General features: G+C 39.3%; 1 protein-coding gene across 5 annotated transcripts in view; it reads right to left on the reverse strand.

The window, feature by feature from the left end:
* The window catches only part of usp42 (ubiquitin specific peptidase 42), an 86,262-nt gene that overhangs the window by 53,360 nt on the left and 14,613 nt on the right, over positions 1-18,289 (reverse strand). For 4 of the 5 annotated variants that reach the window (XM_073060153.1, XM_073060152.1, XM_073060151.1 and 1 more), the window contains exons 2-4: positions 17,741-18,005; positions 12,853-13,062; positions 1,082-1,192 (exon numbers count right to left, since the gene is read on the reverse strand). In XM_073060153.1, coding sequence (XP_072916254.1) covers positions 1,082-1,192; positions 12,853-13,062; positions 17,741-17,999 — 580 coding nt within the window. In that variant the 5' untranslated portion in view covers positions 18,000-18,005. Of the gene's footprint in view, positions 1-212; positions 245-1,081; positions 1,193-12,852; positions 13,063-17,740; positions 18,006-18,289 lie in introns of those variants that run through there. The other variant, XM_073060154.1, reaches the window with a different exon arrangement.

Raw genomic sequence — 18,289 nt, forward strand, 5'->3', positions numbered from 1 at the left:
CAATTCAGTACTCGCAAAAAAATGTTTCAGCACTTTCATGTAGGTCTGTCATTTTGCAAAGTTTATTTTGGGGCATTTTGCAAACTTGAGCATTGATCAGGATATCAAATTAGTAATCACAAGTATAAAGTTTTCCCATTTTTTAATGAATGCATCAAGTGTAGAGGAAGTTCCTTATAAGTTTGGTAAAAATCTAATAAAGTCTAACTTACTGAGGTCTCGTGCTTAGGTGCTGTATCCAGTTCACCTACTGTTTTATCAAAAGGTACCACGAGTCTGAAGAGAAAAATCACTGATCAAGTTTGGTGAAAATCAGATAAAATGTTAAGTTACTGAGGTGATAAGTTAGCGTTCATGTATAAGGTCTACAGAAGCACAGTCCAGCACACCAGGCATGCTATTTTCAAAGGGAACCCAAGATAATAAACAGAAAGTCATGAGTTCTTTTAAGTTCTCATGAATTCTTGGGTTATTGAGATGTAATACTAATGAAGTGCTTTACACAAAAAACAAACCTCCATATTAAAACCTCTTCTTTTTTTAAATCTTTAACCTTAGCTTGTATCTGGCACAGGATTGTTAAGAATCCTTCTCCCATGAGGTGCACTGACTTTAAGGGGGCATTGGGTCAAATTCCATGGAATTTTTAAAATTAAGGCTTTTGAGGGGGAAATTGCATTCCATAAAATTACAAACCAGTAGCCTAGTAAGCAGTTTCAAATCAAAGTCAATAAGATTCTCAAACTAGACACAGTGGAACTTCCATTATCCACATTTCAATTATCTGCCAAGACTTGTGTACAAATTCTTACCTTACTAAACAGCCTGCTAATATCAATCTCCTTCTGACAGAAGTTAACCTTAGGCATAAGAAAGATTACATTTAGTTTTTGTTATGTGAATAAATCTTCTTTGTGCCAAGAGATTTCTTTTATACTACACATTTCGAAATTTGTGGTTATCCATCGATTTTCAATGTCCACTGCAGAATGTTACATAAAGGCAGATAATTGAGGTTCCACTGCATTGTTACTTTGACAGTTTATTGCATCAAGGGAACTCAAGAAAAAGCAATTCTTACGTCTAAGATCATTGATGACAGACATGGGCTTGATGACGTTCCCGGAGTTGGAGAAGACCTGGGTGATATGGTTCTGCAACATGCACATCATACAGAACCCCTGCTCGTTACCTACAATGAAAAATAATTCGCATTAACCAAACAACGTTCTGTTTACACCAGCAAATTAGCAAAGTGTTCACGCAGAATACGCTATGCCATGGTGGTGCAGCAGTAAAAGCGACGCTATTACAGTTAGAATTTGGAGTTCAATCCCAGCACTGTCTGTAAGACGTTTGTTCATGCTTTCCCTGAGCCCATGTTTGCTCCAGGGGCTCTGGATTTCTCCCAAAGTCCAAACTGATACTGGTCAGTAGGTTAATTGGTCATTGCAAATTGTCCTGTGATTAGGTTAGGGTTAAAAAGGTGGATTTCTGGACAGTGGGCTGGAAGGGCCTGTTCCACACTGTATCATCAAATACATTCTTTTAACATTACCTTTCTTCATTAACCTTTCTTTCCTGTAAACTGATCTCTCAAGACTTACTTTCAGAATGATTTGAATCCTAAGTCTGCATCAAAACAGAATAAACAAAACTAAAATCCTTAGTTATAATAGGATCTGAAAAGACTGTCCCCCTTCATTAAGATATCAAACTGCAGATGATGGAAAATTAAAACAAAATCAGAAAATGCTAGGTCAGACCCCATCTGTGGGAAGAGACATGAGATTAACATTTCCGGTTCGAGACCCTTCATCAGAACCGTTCTGATAAAAGGTCTTCAATCTGAAATGTCGGCCCTGTTCCTCGTCTCACAGATGCTGCATGACCATACTTCCAGCAGCTTCTGTTATCCTTATTCAGTTAGTCTCCTTGAACACTTCTGTTCAACAGTACATAACTAACCTTGCATAACCCCCCCCCCCCCCACCCCCATCATTTCAAGGAATGCCATCAAAGGTGCTGTTTCCATCTTTATCACCATTTGGTTTCCCACGGTCTCCTCCTATCCAAGTGCAGGTTTCAGCGAGTGGTCACTTAGGGGAGAAGATCATTGGCTGTCAGCTATCAACGTTAAAAGGCCTTTTCATCACCAGAGCAAAGAAAAGTGCTGGAAAAGTTGCTACTGGGTCCACCCACCTATTCATCAAATTGGTCATCGGGGAGACACCACTAGTACATCACCAGATGTTGTCCTGGTAGTGAGGAACTTGTAGCATCTCCCTGATGGCAATTTGATGAATAGGCGATTCGAAGCTTATTTCCTGTAGCTATCCAGCTTCCCAACAAAACTCACTCAGGTAAAAAAAAACTAACTGTCCTTGCAGAACATTTATTAAGTGGTCTTTCCAGCTCTCCTTGTTCTGCTAATAATTATTTAGTCTGCTCGTATGCTCACATTTAAGTTTGATTATTGATATTTGTGCATGTGATCATTCTGCTAGTTGTCAATTGTGCATGGCTGTTTTCACTATTGTCTTGTAAAATGTTGGTTGTTATGTTGTCTATTGTGCTGCCCTGTTTTATTCTTGGCACAATCAATTCTGGTATTCTTCACATATTAGAAATAAAGTGATTCTGATTCTATCTAAGTAGTGCTGCCAAAAGCAGATCTGAACCTGTGCAGGTTTCTGTAATCCTTCAATATATTAGATTTAGGTTCATTTATTTATCATGTGAACATGAAAACATACAGCAAAATGCATAATTTGTGTTTACAACCAACGCATCGACTAATGTGCTGGCGGCAGACCGCAGGAGTCCCCACACATTCTGGTGCCAATGTAGCATGCTCACAATGCTCAGAACAACACAGAACACAACAAGCAACAAAACAACAGCAAAACGAGCCCCGTTCCTCCCTCCCGCTCACCCACACACATAACCTATCTCCATCTATATGGTACTCTATGGCAAATTTCATAAATGTCTTTGGGTATCCATAACATCCATAACAGCTCTCAGTTTTAACATTATCAGTATTGTCAGGCTGTTTTACCAAGACATAGAAGGGCAAGGTTTTTAATTTTTCCAAGTTCAACACTGCTACGAAGACTTTAGCAACTGCTTTCAACAATAATTTTATTTATAGAGCACTGTAATATTTAAATATTACAGAAAATATAGACCAAAGTGCTTTACAATGGGATAAAAGTACAAATACGAAAATAAAATAAAGAAATAAAAAATAAACCCGTAAGTAAAAGACAAAAAGATACAAGTTAAAAGCCAGGTCAAATAAACAGGTTTTGAGCTTGCATTTAAAAGTGTCAACTGAGTCTGCATCCCCTACAGTTTTAGGTATTGAATTCCATGGTTTAGGAGCAAAGCTAACCTGCTAATTATCTTTTGAGGGAGACTGTTTAAATTTAAGAGACAGGCGGAAGAAGATATGAGAACTTGAGCAGGCTTATAAAATGAAAATGACTCTGATGTCATTGAGAGGTTTACGAACAAGTAAGAGAACTTTAAAATCAATTCTAAAAGATACAGGAAGCCAATGACGAGTTGTTAGGACAGGAGTGATATGTCACCTCATCCTGGTTGTGGTTAAAGTCTAGCAGCGGCTTTCTGAATGAGTTTATCATTCAGAATCATGAATTTTGAATTCTTTCCATCTTCATCACCAAACTCACCATCAATTTCATTCAATTAACCAGCCACACACACAAGCTAACTAAGATTTTGTCACTGAGCTTTGCCACTGGAGCCCACATCCTCTCCACTAGGCCATTTTGCTTCTCCTGCCACTGACATCCTTATACTGTACATCCAAGTCACCCCCAGACTCAAATCCTCCCATTCATCTCAGTCAGCTCCAAACTGCCCAAACTCTTGACCCCATAATGCCACTCCTCTATTGTGTGTGGATAGCAAGTGTCTTCGCCTGTTCCGCAGGGCAGCAATGGCCAATACCAGAGGACATCAGCTTAAGGTGAGTGCAGGGCAGTTTAGGGGAGTTGTCAGAGGTAAGTGTTTTATTTTTCTATAAACAGAGAGTAGTAGGTGCATGGAACACACTGTGGGATTTGTAATGGAGGCTGATAATACGGACATTTCAGAGACTCTTAAAAAGGCACATGAATAGAAGAAAAATGGAGAGTTATGGGCTGTGTGGGAAGGAAGGGTTAAAGTGATCACGGATCAGGTTTACACTGATCAGCAGATCAATATGGGCCGAAAGGCCTGTACTATTCTATATAAAGCATTAACTCTACTCAGTTACAGCTGTCCTGCAGTCTGCAATTGTATTATACATTTTGAAATCTGAAATACTGAAAAGAAACATTAGTGTTGGGGAAAGCAACCCCATGTACAGCTCAAATGTACAAAGAATCTCATACTCACTGCGTGTTAGAACACATTTAATGAAAGGCTGCACAGTAACCCGTCTTCAAAGACCAAAAATAACTTCCTACACTCCAGGAATTTCATTTAAACTATTTTAAATAAGACATGTGGTGCTGATGCCAGATTCTTTTAACTTCATGTTTAAAGTGCCTCTGGCAACAGGATAACACACTAACAATGCTTAGCTGCCGACTTTCTCAGGTGGGCAATTTCTATCTGTGTAACACCAGCCAACTTCCTTCAACTTAGATCACATACTGAAAAAAAAAATCGCCTTCATCTTTATTAATGCACTCCTTGTTAGCCTTCATGTTCAATATTGCTATCTTGAAGTGACTTAACGCTGTTTGGTGTCCTGATTTCCATTCACATATCTCTTCCAGGCAGGCTGACCCACATTGGTTCTGCCAAGCAATATATCAATTTCAAAACCTGCATATTTTTAAACTCCTCTGTAGTGGAACTTCAGAGCATGTGCGTTCTTCCAACTCTGATCCAAGATCCCTACTGATTCCCAGATTAAATTGCTCCACTATAGATGCCTGTACTTTCACTTGTCCCAAGTTCTGAACTGCTTCACCAAAATATTCCCCTTCCTTTTCCTGTTCTAAGATGTTCTGAAGAGAAATGCTGGTGCTTTTCTCTTTGTAGCGAAAGAGGATGAAAGGTGACACAATAGAGGCATACAGGATGATAAGAGGCATACATCAAGCAACTTTTTCCCAGGGTGGAAATGGCTAATACAAGTGGGCATAACTTTAAGGTGACTGGAGGCAAGTACGACAGAGGTAGTTTTTTCCCCCAACACAGAACATGCTACCAGGAGTGGTGGTCGAGGCAGATTCATTAGGGAAATTGTATCCCCAGCATGCACAAGAGATTGGAATCTGGAGCAACAATATGCTGGAGGAACTGGGCAGCAATTTGGGGAGGGAGGGCATTTGGGGAGGAATGATCTGTTGACATTTTGGGTCGAAACACTTCATCAGGATTATTTAAAGATATTTGTTTGTTACATTTTAAAACCTACTTCTACAGCATAGAACATTTCAGCAAAGTACAGGCCCTTCAGCCAACAATGTTATGTCAACTTTTTAAACCTACTCCAAGATCAATCTAACCCTTCTGCCCAACATAGCCCTCCTTTGTTATATCATCCATGTGCCCAAAGAGTTTCTTAAATGTCCCTAATGCAGCTTCCTCCAACACCACTCCAGGCAGTGTGTTCCATGCACCCATCACTTTGTAAACAAAAACTTACCTCTGACATACTTTCCCACTATTCTCCTCCAATCACCTTCATAATTATGTGCCCCAACCCCCTCCCAGGGAAAGAATTGATCGATCTATTCCTCTTATCATTTTGTACACCTCTATCAAGTCACTGCTCATCCTCCTTTGTTCCAAAGCTCATTCAGCCCTTCCTCACAAGACATGCTCTCTAATCCAGACGGCATCCTGGTAAATCTCCTCTGCACCCCCTCTAAAGCTTCCATATCCTGCCCGTATTGAGACGGCCAGAACCGAACACAACATTCCAAGTATGTTCTAACCAGAGTTTACAGAGCCTAGTGGCTCTTCAACTCAATCCTCTTACTAATGACACCACCTATCAACTTGCATGGCAACTTTGAGGGATCTAGGCACAAGGATCCCAAGATCCATTTGTTCCTTCACACTGCAAATTCTGCCATTAACTCTGTATTCTGCCCTCAAATTTGACCTACCAAAGTGAATCACTTCACATACTTCCAAATTGAACTCTACCTGCCACATCTCAGCCCAGCTTGCCAGCCAGACAATGTCCCTTTGCAACCTACTACAACCCTCTACACTACCCACAATTTCACCATTTGTGTCATCTGCAAAATTGCTAACCCGCCATTCCACTTCCTCATCCAAATCATTTACAAAATCCACAGAAAGCACAGGTCCCAGAACAAATCCCTGCAGAACACCACTGGTCACAGACCTCCAAGCAGAATACACACTGTCTACCAACACCCTGTCTTCTGTGGGTAAGCCAATTCTGAAACCACAAAGCTAAATTTTCCTGCATCCGATGTCACCTGCCTTTCTGAATGAGCTTTCCAGGAAGAATTTCATCAAATGCCTAAGATCCATATCGCCACATCCACTGCTCTACTTTTTTTTTGTAATTTATTTTTTTATTGAAGTTCATTAAACATTTCCATAAGATGTATTTCAGACATTATACATATACATCATATAATCATATATATCACAAATCTCCACAAAGTATTTATCTGAGGTATACACTTACAGAAAAGAGTAGAAAGAAAAAACAAGCAAAAGGAAAGAACTATGTACAAGTAGGGAGTGATTTTTTTTTACAACAGATTCATTGATTTGTGAGAATAAAATCAGGCCTATGAGGCATTATGTAGTTAAACCATTTTTCCCCAGTAGGAATCAAATTGTTCCAGCTTATGATTAACAGATGCTGTTATCTTCTCCATTTTGTAAATGTCCATTGTAATTTCCATCCATGTATTTAAAGTTGGGCTCTCCTGTGATAACCATTTCCTAGTAAGAGTCTTTTTATCAGCCACCAACAGTAGATTCATTAAATATTTATCTCTTTTCAACCATTCTTGAGGTATATATCCAAAATATATGGTCTTACTCTCCAAGGGTACTTCACATTTAAAGATGTCTTGTAGGGCATTGTGTATCCCCCTCCAATAGTTTTTGATAACAGGGCAGTCCCAAAAAATATGATAATGATTTGCATTTTGATTTCCACAATTTCTCCAGCAAACAGGGAGGTTACTATCATAATGGGATTTCTGAGAGGGTGTAATAAAATATCTTATCAAGTTTTTTCATCCAAACTCCCTCCATTTCTGTGAATTGGTACACTTCCATTGATATCTCCATATTGTTGTCCATTCTTCCTCAGATATAATTATCCCTCCTTCCTTCTCCCATTTTGTTTTAATGTATGAAGTCGAATGTGTTTTAAGATTTGACAACCCCTTATACATGCGTGAAATGATTCTACTACCATTATCTGAATTATATGCTTTTCTAAAGAGCTCTATCAAGCATGTATTTGCCTTGGTTACATTTTTAAGTGTCTTATTAACATATTGTCGCATCTGTAAATACCGATAAAAATCTTGTTTTTCTAATAAGTGTTTCTCTTTAAGCATTTCAAAACTGAACAGTGTTCCTTCTTTCATTATGTTGCAAAGAACTGTTATTCCTTTAGCTGTCCAGTCCTTAAATCTAGCATCCAATTTATTTAGTGTAAAATCAGAGTCATATGCACACCATTTAAGAATTGCAATATCCCCCTCTAGATTATATTCTTTTATAGTGGTTTTCCATATTTTAAGAGTCAATTTCGCCCATGGGTTATCAATAGTATTTATGTACCTTTGCAGGTTGTTATCAGCCAAAATTGCTTGTATGGGGATGGGAAGTACCCGCTCCTCAATGTTTTTCCATTAAGCGTCATATGATGGGTTGCACCAACATATCACAGCTCTCAACTGTGCTGCAAAATAATAAACTCTAAGAGAAGGCAAGCCCCATCCCCCCTTTTCCTTTGCTAATTGCAAAGTTTTGAGATGAATTCTAGGCCTTTTACCCTGCCAAATATATCTTGATAGCATCTTGTTCCATTCATTGAATTGATTTTGATTAATCTCTATTGGTAGGGTCTGAAAGAGATATAACAGTCTGGGCAGTATATTCATTTTAATAGACTCAATCCTTGAACTGAGACTGAGAAAAGGAATCAGGCTCCATCTTGCCACATCTTCCTTAATTTTTTTTATATAAAGGCTGATAATTACATTCTGATAATTTTGCCAAATCTTTTGGCATAATGATGCCCAAATATTTGAAAGACTCTGTGTGCCATGCCCAGGGGTATCAACTTTCAATTTCTCTTGGTGGGCTATAGTAATATGAAAGTAATTGGGTTTTATCTATGTTGATCTTGTATCCTGATAATTGACCATATTGTTCAAAGGATTGCATCAAATTAGGTAAAGAGTATGTTGGTTGCCCTAGATAGATCAAAATGTCATCCACACAACAAGCCAATTTATGCTCTGTCCCTTTAATAGTAATTCCTCTGATATCTTCATTTTGTCTGATGTATTGAGCTAATGGTTCCAGATATAACGCGAAGAGTAGCGGTGACCATGCACAACCCTGTCTCATGCCCCTTTCTAGGGTAAGACTATTTGATAAATATCCATTGATTTTAATCCTAGCAGTAGGATTGTCATATATTGTCTGTATAGTTTTAATAATTGTGTCTTGGAAACCAAATCTATGTAAAACTCTGTAAAGAAAATTCCAATTAACCGAATCAAATGCTTTTTCAGCGTCTACGCTTATCACTATTGCTTCGATTTTATTTTTTTGTATATGATCCATAATGTGAAGTGTCCTTCGTATATTGTCTTGAGTCTGGCGTTGTCGTATAAAACCTGTCTGATCATTACGTATCAGTATGGGTAGAAACTCCTCTAATCGTTTGGCCATGATGGAGGCGAATAACCTATAATCTACATTAAGAACAGATATTGGTCTAAATGACCCGCATTCCATTTTATCCTTGCCTTCTTTCGGTATAGCTGAGATTATTGCTTCCTTCCAACTGGGTGGCATTTGTGCCTTTTTTAGAACCCAGTTCATTGTGGGGAGTAAAACAGGAATTAACTCATTTTTAAATTCTTTGTACCACTCTGCCGTATACCCATCTGATCCTGGTGACTTGCTTAATTTAAGCCTACTAATTGCAGCTTTTAATTCAACTTCAGTTATGTCAGCAGTCATCATTCTATTTTGTTCTTCGCTTAAAGTGGGTGACTCTAGAGAATTCAAGAAGGTGTCAATTTGGGTTATGCTTCCCCCTGGAACTTTGGAATATAGAGTTTTGTAAAACACTTCAAAAGCTTCTTGAATTTCACTTAGCTTACTTTTTATCATTTTCGTTCTTGGGTCCCTAATTCTATGAATTGTATTTTCTGCTATCTTCTTTTTCAGTTTCCATGCCAGTATTTTCATAGATTTTGATCCACTTTCATAATGTCTCTGTTTCAGAAACATTAAGTTTTTCCTGATTTCTTGTGTAGCCAAATTATTTATTTCATTCCTAATTCTTTTAATTTCCCCTAATGTATCCTGTGCCAAATTCAATTTGTGCTTTTTCTCTAGTTCCTTCAGTCTATTTTGTAATTCCTCTAATGCTTTATTCCTTATTTTTTTCTTATATGAAGATATCGCTATAATTTTCCCTCTTAAGACTGCCTTCAGAGTATCCCATAAAATGGGAGGTGAAACCTCTCCATTATCATTAAATTCTAAGTAGAGACCAATTTCTTTTTTAATTTGTTCCTTAAAGTATGGATCATTGAGTAGACTTGAATTTAGTTTCCAAATAGTATTCTTTGGTTTAGGTCAAAATCAACAGATAAATATATAGGTGCATGGTCACTTGCATCTATTGTCCCAATTCCACAGGTGTTTATTTTGTCTATTTTGTGTTTATCTATCTATCTATCTTTTCCAAATGTTATGAAATAGTCTATTCTTGTATATACAGAATGTGGAGCAGAATAATGAGTGTAATCCCTTCTGTCAGGGAAAAGGTCCCTCTGTATATCAATTAAACCAACATCCTCAAAAAGTGTATTAACTTTCTTATGTAAAGATTTTGTTTCATAGTTTTTCTATTGGAGAGTCTAAGTTTGGTTGTAATTGTAAATTTAAGTCTCCCCCACATATCAGGAGACCTTCTGTTTCCGTTACCATAATAGCAGTAATTTTCTGAAAGAAACCAGTATCACTTCCCGGGGGTGCGTATATATTCAATAGAGTAACTGAATTGCCGTCTATATTCCCCCTTACCAGAATATATCTGCCTTCTTTATCTCCCATTTCGAATATTTTTTCAAAACTTAGCTTACTTGAGATAAGAATAGCAACTCCTCTCCTATGTCCTGATTTATATGATGAGAAAAACAGATTAGTGAAGCCCATTCTCTTTAGCTTTTTATGCTCATTATCACTTAAATGAATTTCTTGTAAATATACTACATGGGCTTGTTCTTTTTTTCATTTTGGATAAAATTCTCTTACATTTGATTGGATTTAATAGTCCATTTACATTAAAAGAAATGAATTTTACCTTGTCCTTAGCCATCTGTATTTATCTGTCAATGTATCATTGAAATTAGAATAAAACTTAATCGATCTACCCCCTGAACAAATAAGAACCAAGAAACTCAAATAATAAAAATGGCAACGAACGTGTGATCCCAAGGCTGAGGTCTCTAGTAAATGACCCTCCATTGAGTTAGAGGAAATGTCTAGCTGTGGGGGATAACCCCTCCTATTTGTGAGTTGAGGACCCCCATTGCAGTATTCATAAAAGTCAGTGAACAAATCCATTACACAGAAAAGGTTTCCCTGTGTACTCCTCCTATATACATATATATACACATGCACACACACAAATATATATACATGCGTACATATACACACACATATATACATACATACACACACATAGATATATATACACACACACATATATACATATATACACACACACATTACACACATACACATATATATATTCTCATTTTGGTGGGGAAAAAGGAGTAAGTGAGCGAATAAAGAACAACTAAGTAATATAAAATTCACATTATAATAAGTATTTCTCGAGAGAGGTATATCACTGTGTACTTTTGCTTCTGTTTAGCTTCTCAGCATTTTTAAAGTTAGCCAAACCTTATGGCTCTTCTGAAAGGGGTGAGGACTGTCTTTGGGAAACTCCCGGTCTCTTCTTGATATGTTTCTCTCGGCTTCCTCCCGTCTCCTGCCTTCTCGATTCTCGCACTACTTCCCAAGCCGAGCGAGACAATTCCTCAGCCAGGCTTTCTTTCGTTTTGGTCATGCTGACGGACAACCCTCTGGCCTTCATTTCTGTAGTCGCCTCTTCCACTGTCTGGTACAACTGCGTCCCGTTGTCATAAAACACTCGAATTTCAGCAGGGTACGGAGTTTGAAATCTAATCTTATTTTGCTTTAGTACTCGCTTTACTTTGGAGCATTCTTTGTGTTTCTGGAGGACCGCGGGGGGGGGGGGGGGGGGGGGAAGGGTAATCTTGGTCGAAATATATTAATTTATCCTCTAAAAACACTCTCTTCTTACCCCAGGCCCTTTGTAGAATCTCCGCCTTGGTGCTGTACCGAAGGAATTTAATTATAATTGATCGTGGCTTTCTATCCCAAGTAGGTTTTGGAACGAGCGCACAGTGCACTCAAACAGTTTACCTTCTTGGTGATGTATGATTTTTATTGTCTTGCTCAGTATCCGTTCCACGTTTTGAACGCGATCTTCCACCTTCTCAATGTGAGTCTCTGCCACCGCTATTTTTTGATTAATGCTGGTGAGCTCTGCCTTAATATCACGGAGCTGCTGCTTTATATCTTTCTGGACCTCCATTATTTCTTTCAGGATTTCAAACATATTCGCCGCTTTGTCTGAATGAGGCCCAGCAGCCACCTCGCTCGCGTGCGGTTGGGTCGGAGAGCCGCTCGCTGCACTCCTCTCGGACTCAGGCTCCGCAGTGTCGCTTTTTTAATTTCCGTTCTTTTTCCCCATTCTTGCCCCTCTTTTCAGTTCAAATATTTTTCAAAAAATACTATATTTGACGGGTTAATGGGGCTTAATACACATTTTTCCGGAGGAGCTAGAGACTTAAGCTGCCATTCTTGACGATGATGTCACCGGAAAAACCCCACTGCTCTACTTTCAATGTGCTTTGTCACATCCTCAAGGAATTGAACCAAGCCTGTGGTAAAGAGGATTGCTCGTTGTTGTTTAACACTACTACTGTACAAAACTTTTGTTGATTTACGCTAAAATCGCATTGCAGGCCTTGGCTGAAATTTCCTCAAAAGTTTTGCTACAGTTACTGGAAGTTTTATTTATTTATATTTTAAAGAGATACAGCGTGGAACTGGCCCTTCCACCCCAAGGAGTCACACAGCCCAGTAACCCATCTATTTAACCCTAGCCTAATCACAGGACAATTTACAATGACCAATTAACCTACTAATCAGTACATCTTTGGACTGTGGGAGGAAACCCACATGCTCAAAGGAAGGACAACGTCTTACAGAGGACGACAGAACTGAATTCCAAATTCCAACTCTAACAGCGAGTGTGTGTGTGTGTGTGTGTGTGTGTGTGCACGCGCGTGTATATATATGCGCTGTAATATAACCTCTTGAAATTGTACACTCTTGGGCTGCATCACCACATCTTTCAATAGCAGTCCTAAAGACTGGCAATTCATGATATAACCTCAAAAGCATGTTACATGAGCTGGGGACAGGAAAAGTCAGGAAACAAATTCAATAGAATAAAAAAAATCATCCACATACATGTTCTGGAATGTTCTCGGGATAGCATATAGTTTGCAAGAGGCGGCGTGTACGTCAAGCACTGCAGAGCGGAATTCAGGAAACAGGTATTGCCCAGGTTTTGGAGGCCAGCTCCTATTTTGTGGATTTGCTGCCATTTCAAAGAAATCTTCTCCGCTGGAAACAATATTTTTTGTGGAGGTGCTATCCCGTCACCACTGCCCAGCACATCTAAAATTAAAATAGGAAAATGAATGAAGATCTTGATTCAAATACATTAGCATTGGTTAAACAATACATATAGAGAAAACTACTTCCATTAAATGGTGCTTGTTATGATAATGCTCTAGGTAGAGGTGACTGAAGACGATAAAGCAGGTTAGACTCAAAATAGTCTGGCTACCAGAAACACAAACTGTATACTAATGGTATCATGTTTGGTGACCACATTATGGCAAGTGAATTTATGCACTTAACTTGCATGAATTTGTATGGATAAATTACCTGGCTATTACTGAGAGACATTACTGTTTCTCTTTACTCTACTCTTTAGTTGGACTCTGTGCTCACTGATGTGGTTGGAACTCATTGCCACAGACGACTGTGGAGGCCAAGTCATTGGGTATACATAAAGCAGAGGTTGATAGGTTCTTGGTTAGTAAGGACGTCAAAGGTTACAGGGAGAAGGATAGCTTGGAACTAACTAAAATATGCTTTACACAACTGAACAGCGAAGTGTCAAGTTTTTGAGCACCTCGCACTAATGTCAAATTTAAGCATCCATCTATGCTGGGGGCAATTTACAGAGGCCAATTAAGCACAAACCAGTGTATCAGAATCAGATTTAGTATCACTGACATATGTCATGAAAGCAGCAGCAGTACATTGCAAAACATAATAAACACTAAATTACTGTAACATATATAACATACAACCTTAATATCTGTCTCAAAATAGGCAGCCACAAAACAAAGAAACCCAAAAAGAACCTATTTAAGAAGATCGCCAACACCTAATGTGCATACAAAGAAAAATGAAATCCTGCAAACAATAAAAATAAGCCAGTAACATTTTGAATTGAAGTTTTACAAAAATGAATCCAGATACAAAGCCAGGCATCACTGCAGCCAGAGCAGGCCACAGCCTCAGTTCAGTGCAGAGCTGAGTAAACATAGTGCAGCTAGGGTTCCTTAACGTAGAACTATGTTTGTCAACAACAGAGCAGAGAGCAAGTTAGTAAATCTGGTGGGAACAAAGGATGTTGGGAATGGTAAAGGTGCAGCGCCGTGGGACGGGTGTGGGCAAGGTGGCAGAGAAGGAGTGCCTGGGGCTGGGTTTGGCAAGGTACAGACACACCCAATCCTGAGACAGCAAAGTCACTTGATTCCAAACAACTGGATTATCGATCATTACAGAATGTCTCTCCAATGCTTCCCTCTCCCTTTCCCAACCACAATTCTCCTCTCCCTGTCCCCTTCCCACTCTCAGTTCACAATAGAGACCCGTATCAGAATCAGGTTTGTCATCACTCACACGTCATGAAATTAGTTTTTTTGTGGTAGCAAAAAAGTGCAATATATAAAATTACTACAGTACTGCGCAAATGTCTTAGGCACCCTAACTACACAGTATATATGTGCCTAAAATTTATGCACAGTATTATATAAATTAAATAAGCAGTGCAAAGAGAGGCAAAAATGAGTGAGGCAGCGTACGTTGATTCACTGTCTATTCAGAAATCTGATGACAGAGGGGAAGAAACTCATGGACGTGAGTGGAAATGGGAACACACGGGGAAATCCACATGATGGCAGAAAGAATTTAGAAATTCCACGTAGGCACCAGAGGTCAGTATGAAAGCCCAACCGCTGGAGTTGAGACATCTGTACGACCAGCAACACCACTCTGCAGCTAAATACACAAATTATGGCAGGTCATGTTTCATAAGCATTGATTTGGAGACCCGTGTGCAGCGTTTGTCAAATATTTGAAGGAGAATTCAGTGTAAGTGTCTAACATTTCTTCTTATGTACCAGACATGCCCAAAAATGTAAGATTTTCCAAACGAAAATAAGGATCTTTTAAAATAACTATAGGTTTTTTTGGAAAATATCATTTTCCTACAGAACTAGAGGTCATAGGTTAAGGGAGAAAGGTGAAATATTTAGGGGGAATTTTTTCACTTAAGTGGTGCAAGTGTGAATGAGCCGCCAGTGGAAGTAGCAGATGCGGCTTTGATTTCAACATTTAAGAGAAATTTGGATAAGTATGTGGTTGGGAGGGATAATGGAGGGCTATAGTCCAAATGTGGGCCAATGAGACTGGGGTTATAGCTTGGCATGGACTAAACAGGCTGTAGGGCCTGCTGCTGTGCTGTAGTATTTATGGTCCATGTGTGGGTGTTTGCAACCGAGAGATGCACTCTTTCTGGGCTTCTGCTTATTCTGCATCTACTGGTGGCCTGTTTCTGTGCTATAGAGCTCAATGACACTATTGCAAAATATAATGTTCAAATGTTACTAACTTAAGCAAAAATTATAAGCCGAGAAGGAAGCAAAGCTTAGCAATAAGTTAATAACTTTGTTTCGCATGCCTCTTCAGATAGTCAAACAAAAATAAATACTGAAATCAGTCAATAGTCATAATTAAAAATATTGCTATTTACAGAAAAACATAGTTCAAGCAACAATTTAGCAATCAACTACACAAAAAAGAAAAATAGTAATCATTCAGAACTCAGGAAGATGTAAGTTAGTAGAATCATACAGCTAAAGTATTTTGAGGCAAATGCCTGCTTTTCAGTACAATTTCTACAGCACTAGGACAGATGGTTAAAAGACCAACTCATAATTTAGACCAGGGTTTCCAATCATTTTTATGCCATGGACCAATATGATGGCAAGGGATCGGTGGACCCCAGTTTGGGAACCCTTGATCTAGACCGACAACTTAGTGTATGAGTACAAGTGCAGTACTGTAAGGAGATGCCTTGGCTGTTCACATGAATGCAAGTGATTTCATGACACAATTCAGAGATGGGGAATTAAAGCTGTCACAAACTACGCACAAACCAATTGGTCAATCACCTCAGAGGCTGCCGAGACTTCCCTGTGCAATCGACACCTGCATCCAGCTATAAATAGGGAGAAGATATCGGGAGCAATTGGCTGTGAAGTGTCAAGACATTCAGTGAGCAAGCTAAAACGTGCATACACAAAAAGGAATAGGAAGTAATAGGATACTTTGATAAGGTAAGATGGTGGGAAGAAGCCTATGAATTACTATATATACCAAATTGAGAACTATGGTACTTACAGGTGAGAGTGGGATGCTTTAAGGGTGTTGTTGACCAAAGAGTGTATGTATAGAGCTAGGGTGCCTGAAGACTTTTGCACAGTAGTGTAGTAATTTTATGTATTGCATCGTACTGCTGCCGCAAAATAAAAAAAACTTTCATGACATACATGAGTGATAATAAACCTGATTCTGATATGGGTCTCTATTGTGGACTAAGAGTGTGAAGAGGGCAGGGAGAGGGGATTCATGGTTGGAAAAAGGGAAGAGAGAGGGGAGGGAGAAGGAAGCACAAGAGAGACATTCTGCAATGATCTGTAAGACAATAAGACATAGGAGCAGAATTAGTCCATTTGGCCATCGAGTCTTCTCTGCTATTCAATCATGGCTAACCGACAGTTTGGAAACAAATGACCTTGCTTGGTGTGTCTGCACCTGCACCACATGCCACCCCTGGCACTCCCTCTCTGTGACCTGTCCCACACCCCTCCCACAGCACTCCATCCTCACCATTTCCAATATCCTTTGATCCTGCCAGTTTTACAAACTCATTCTCTGCTCCATGTTGAGAAATACAGTACTGTGCAAAAGTCTTGGGGTGTGTGTGTGTGTGTCTGTCTCTCTCTCATAAATATATATATACATTCACACTCAGAAAGACATACATGTTGTCCAGTTTTGTTTCGGTAGCCAGTTTCTTGCCAGATGGTCCCCATTCCCCAACCATTGGCTCGGACTTTGTTAATCCAGGTGACGTCTGAGCAGGTGTAATGTAAGTGCGAGGGGTCTAGCCCAAGATCCTTACTGGGCCGTCACCACTGAGACTGAGACTGGAGCCCTGGATCCCTGCACTAGAGTCTGGTTCCTGGTGTCAGCCTCCAAAGCTGCATAAGAACAGACACTGAGCACAAGAGCAATAGAAGCAGGGGTTTTCACACTACACAAGACCCAAGACTGTACAAGGAATCCACTGAAACCATTCAGCACATAGTAGCAGGGTGCAAGATGCAGGCTGGGAAAGCATACACTGAACGGCACAACCAAATTGCAGGAATTGTGTACAGGAACGTCTGCGCTGAGTATGGATTGGATACTCCCAAGTTCAAATGGGAAACACCTAAAAAGGTAGTGGAGAATGACAGGGCTGAGATCCTGTGAGTCTTCCAGATACAGACTGATAAGCAGGTACTGGCCAACCAACCAGACAGAGTAATACTGGACAAGGAGCAGAAGAAAGTAATAGATATGGCAATCCCAAATGACAGTAACATCAGGAAGAAAGAATATGAGAAGCTGGAGAAATACCAGGGTTTGAAAGAGCAGATGGAAAAGATGTAGAAGGTTAAAGCCAGAGTAATCCTGGTGGTGACAGCAGCAACTGGGGCTGTGACACCTGGACTGTGAGAGTGGCTCCAACATATCCCAGGATCAGTATATAATCGGGAAATATCAATACTATACGCCTGTCTGAGTATGTGATAGGTTTCAATGTAAATCCTCCCCCTTTCTTCTCAACTCCAGCAAGAAATTAACCAGCTGCATGGAAAACACAGGCAACAGTTATTAAACAATTCTGACATTACCTTCTGAAAAGAAAATGTTATTAAAAACTTACTTTGGTCTTTTTGTACTGGTTGCTTTGGTTTCTCCTGTAGAGACATTGTATTAGTATATAGAGCAGCTCCAGGCATAGGTCCCAACATTTTGTTCTTCGGTACCTCTGTAATAGGAGATGTGGCACCCCAACTTGCTGTTCCTGGCTCCATGTTCTTCTCTTGGGCAATTCCAGAGAAAGGTGCCACGGAGCTGCAGGTCTGGTTCTTGCAAGCTGCAGTGTTTGAGGCCTCTGTCACTTTATCAACTATGGTCATCATTTATTTCTGAAAGAATACAGTTCAAATAAAGACAGTTAACTGCAAGATCGCCTTTAACTATTAAAACTGGCTTGCTCTATTTAAATAAAAGTCAAATCCACAACAATATTTACGTATTATTTACAATTGTTTCCTCTCTATATAAATGTTCAATTAAACAGGTGTCAAAGGCAAAATTTGAGAGCACTTGTCACCAACGTTCCCTCTAATTTTATTTTACAGTTGTGCGGCACTTTAATGACAATTTTAATATATTTTTTTGTAATATGCATGCTATGGATATTTAGAAT

Source organism: Hemitrygon akajei, chromosome 11 (assembly GCF_048418815.1).
Source record: "Hemitrygon akajei chromosome 11, sHemAka1.3, whole genome shotgun sequence".
In the NCBI taxonomy this organism is placed as follows: domain Eukaryota; kingdom Metazoa; phylum Chordata; class Chondrichthyes; order Myliobatiformes; family Dasyatidae; genus Hemitrygon; species Hemitrygon akajei.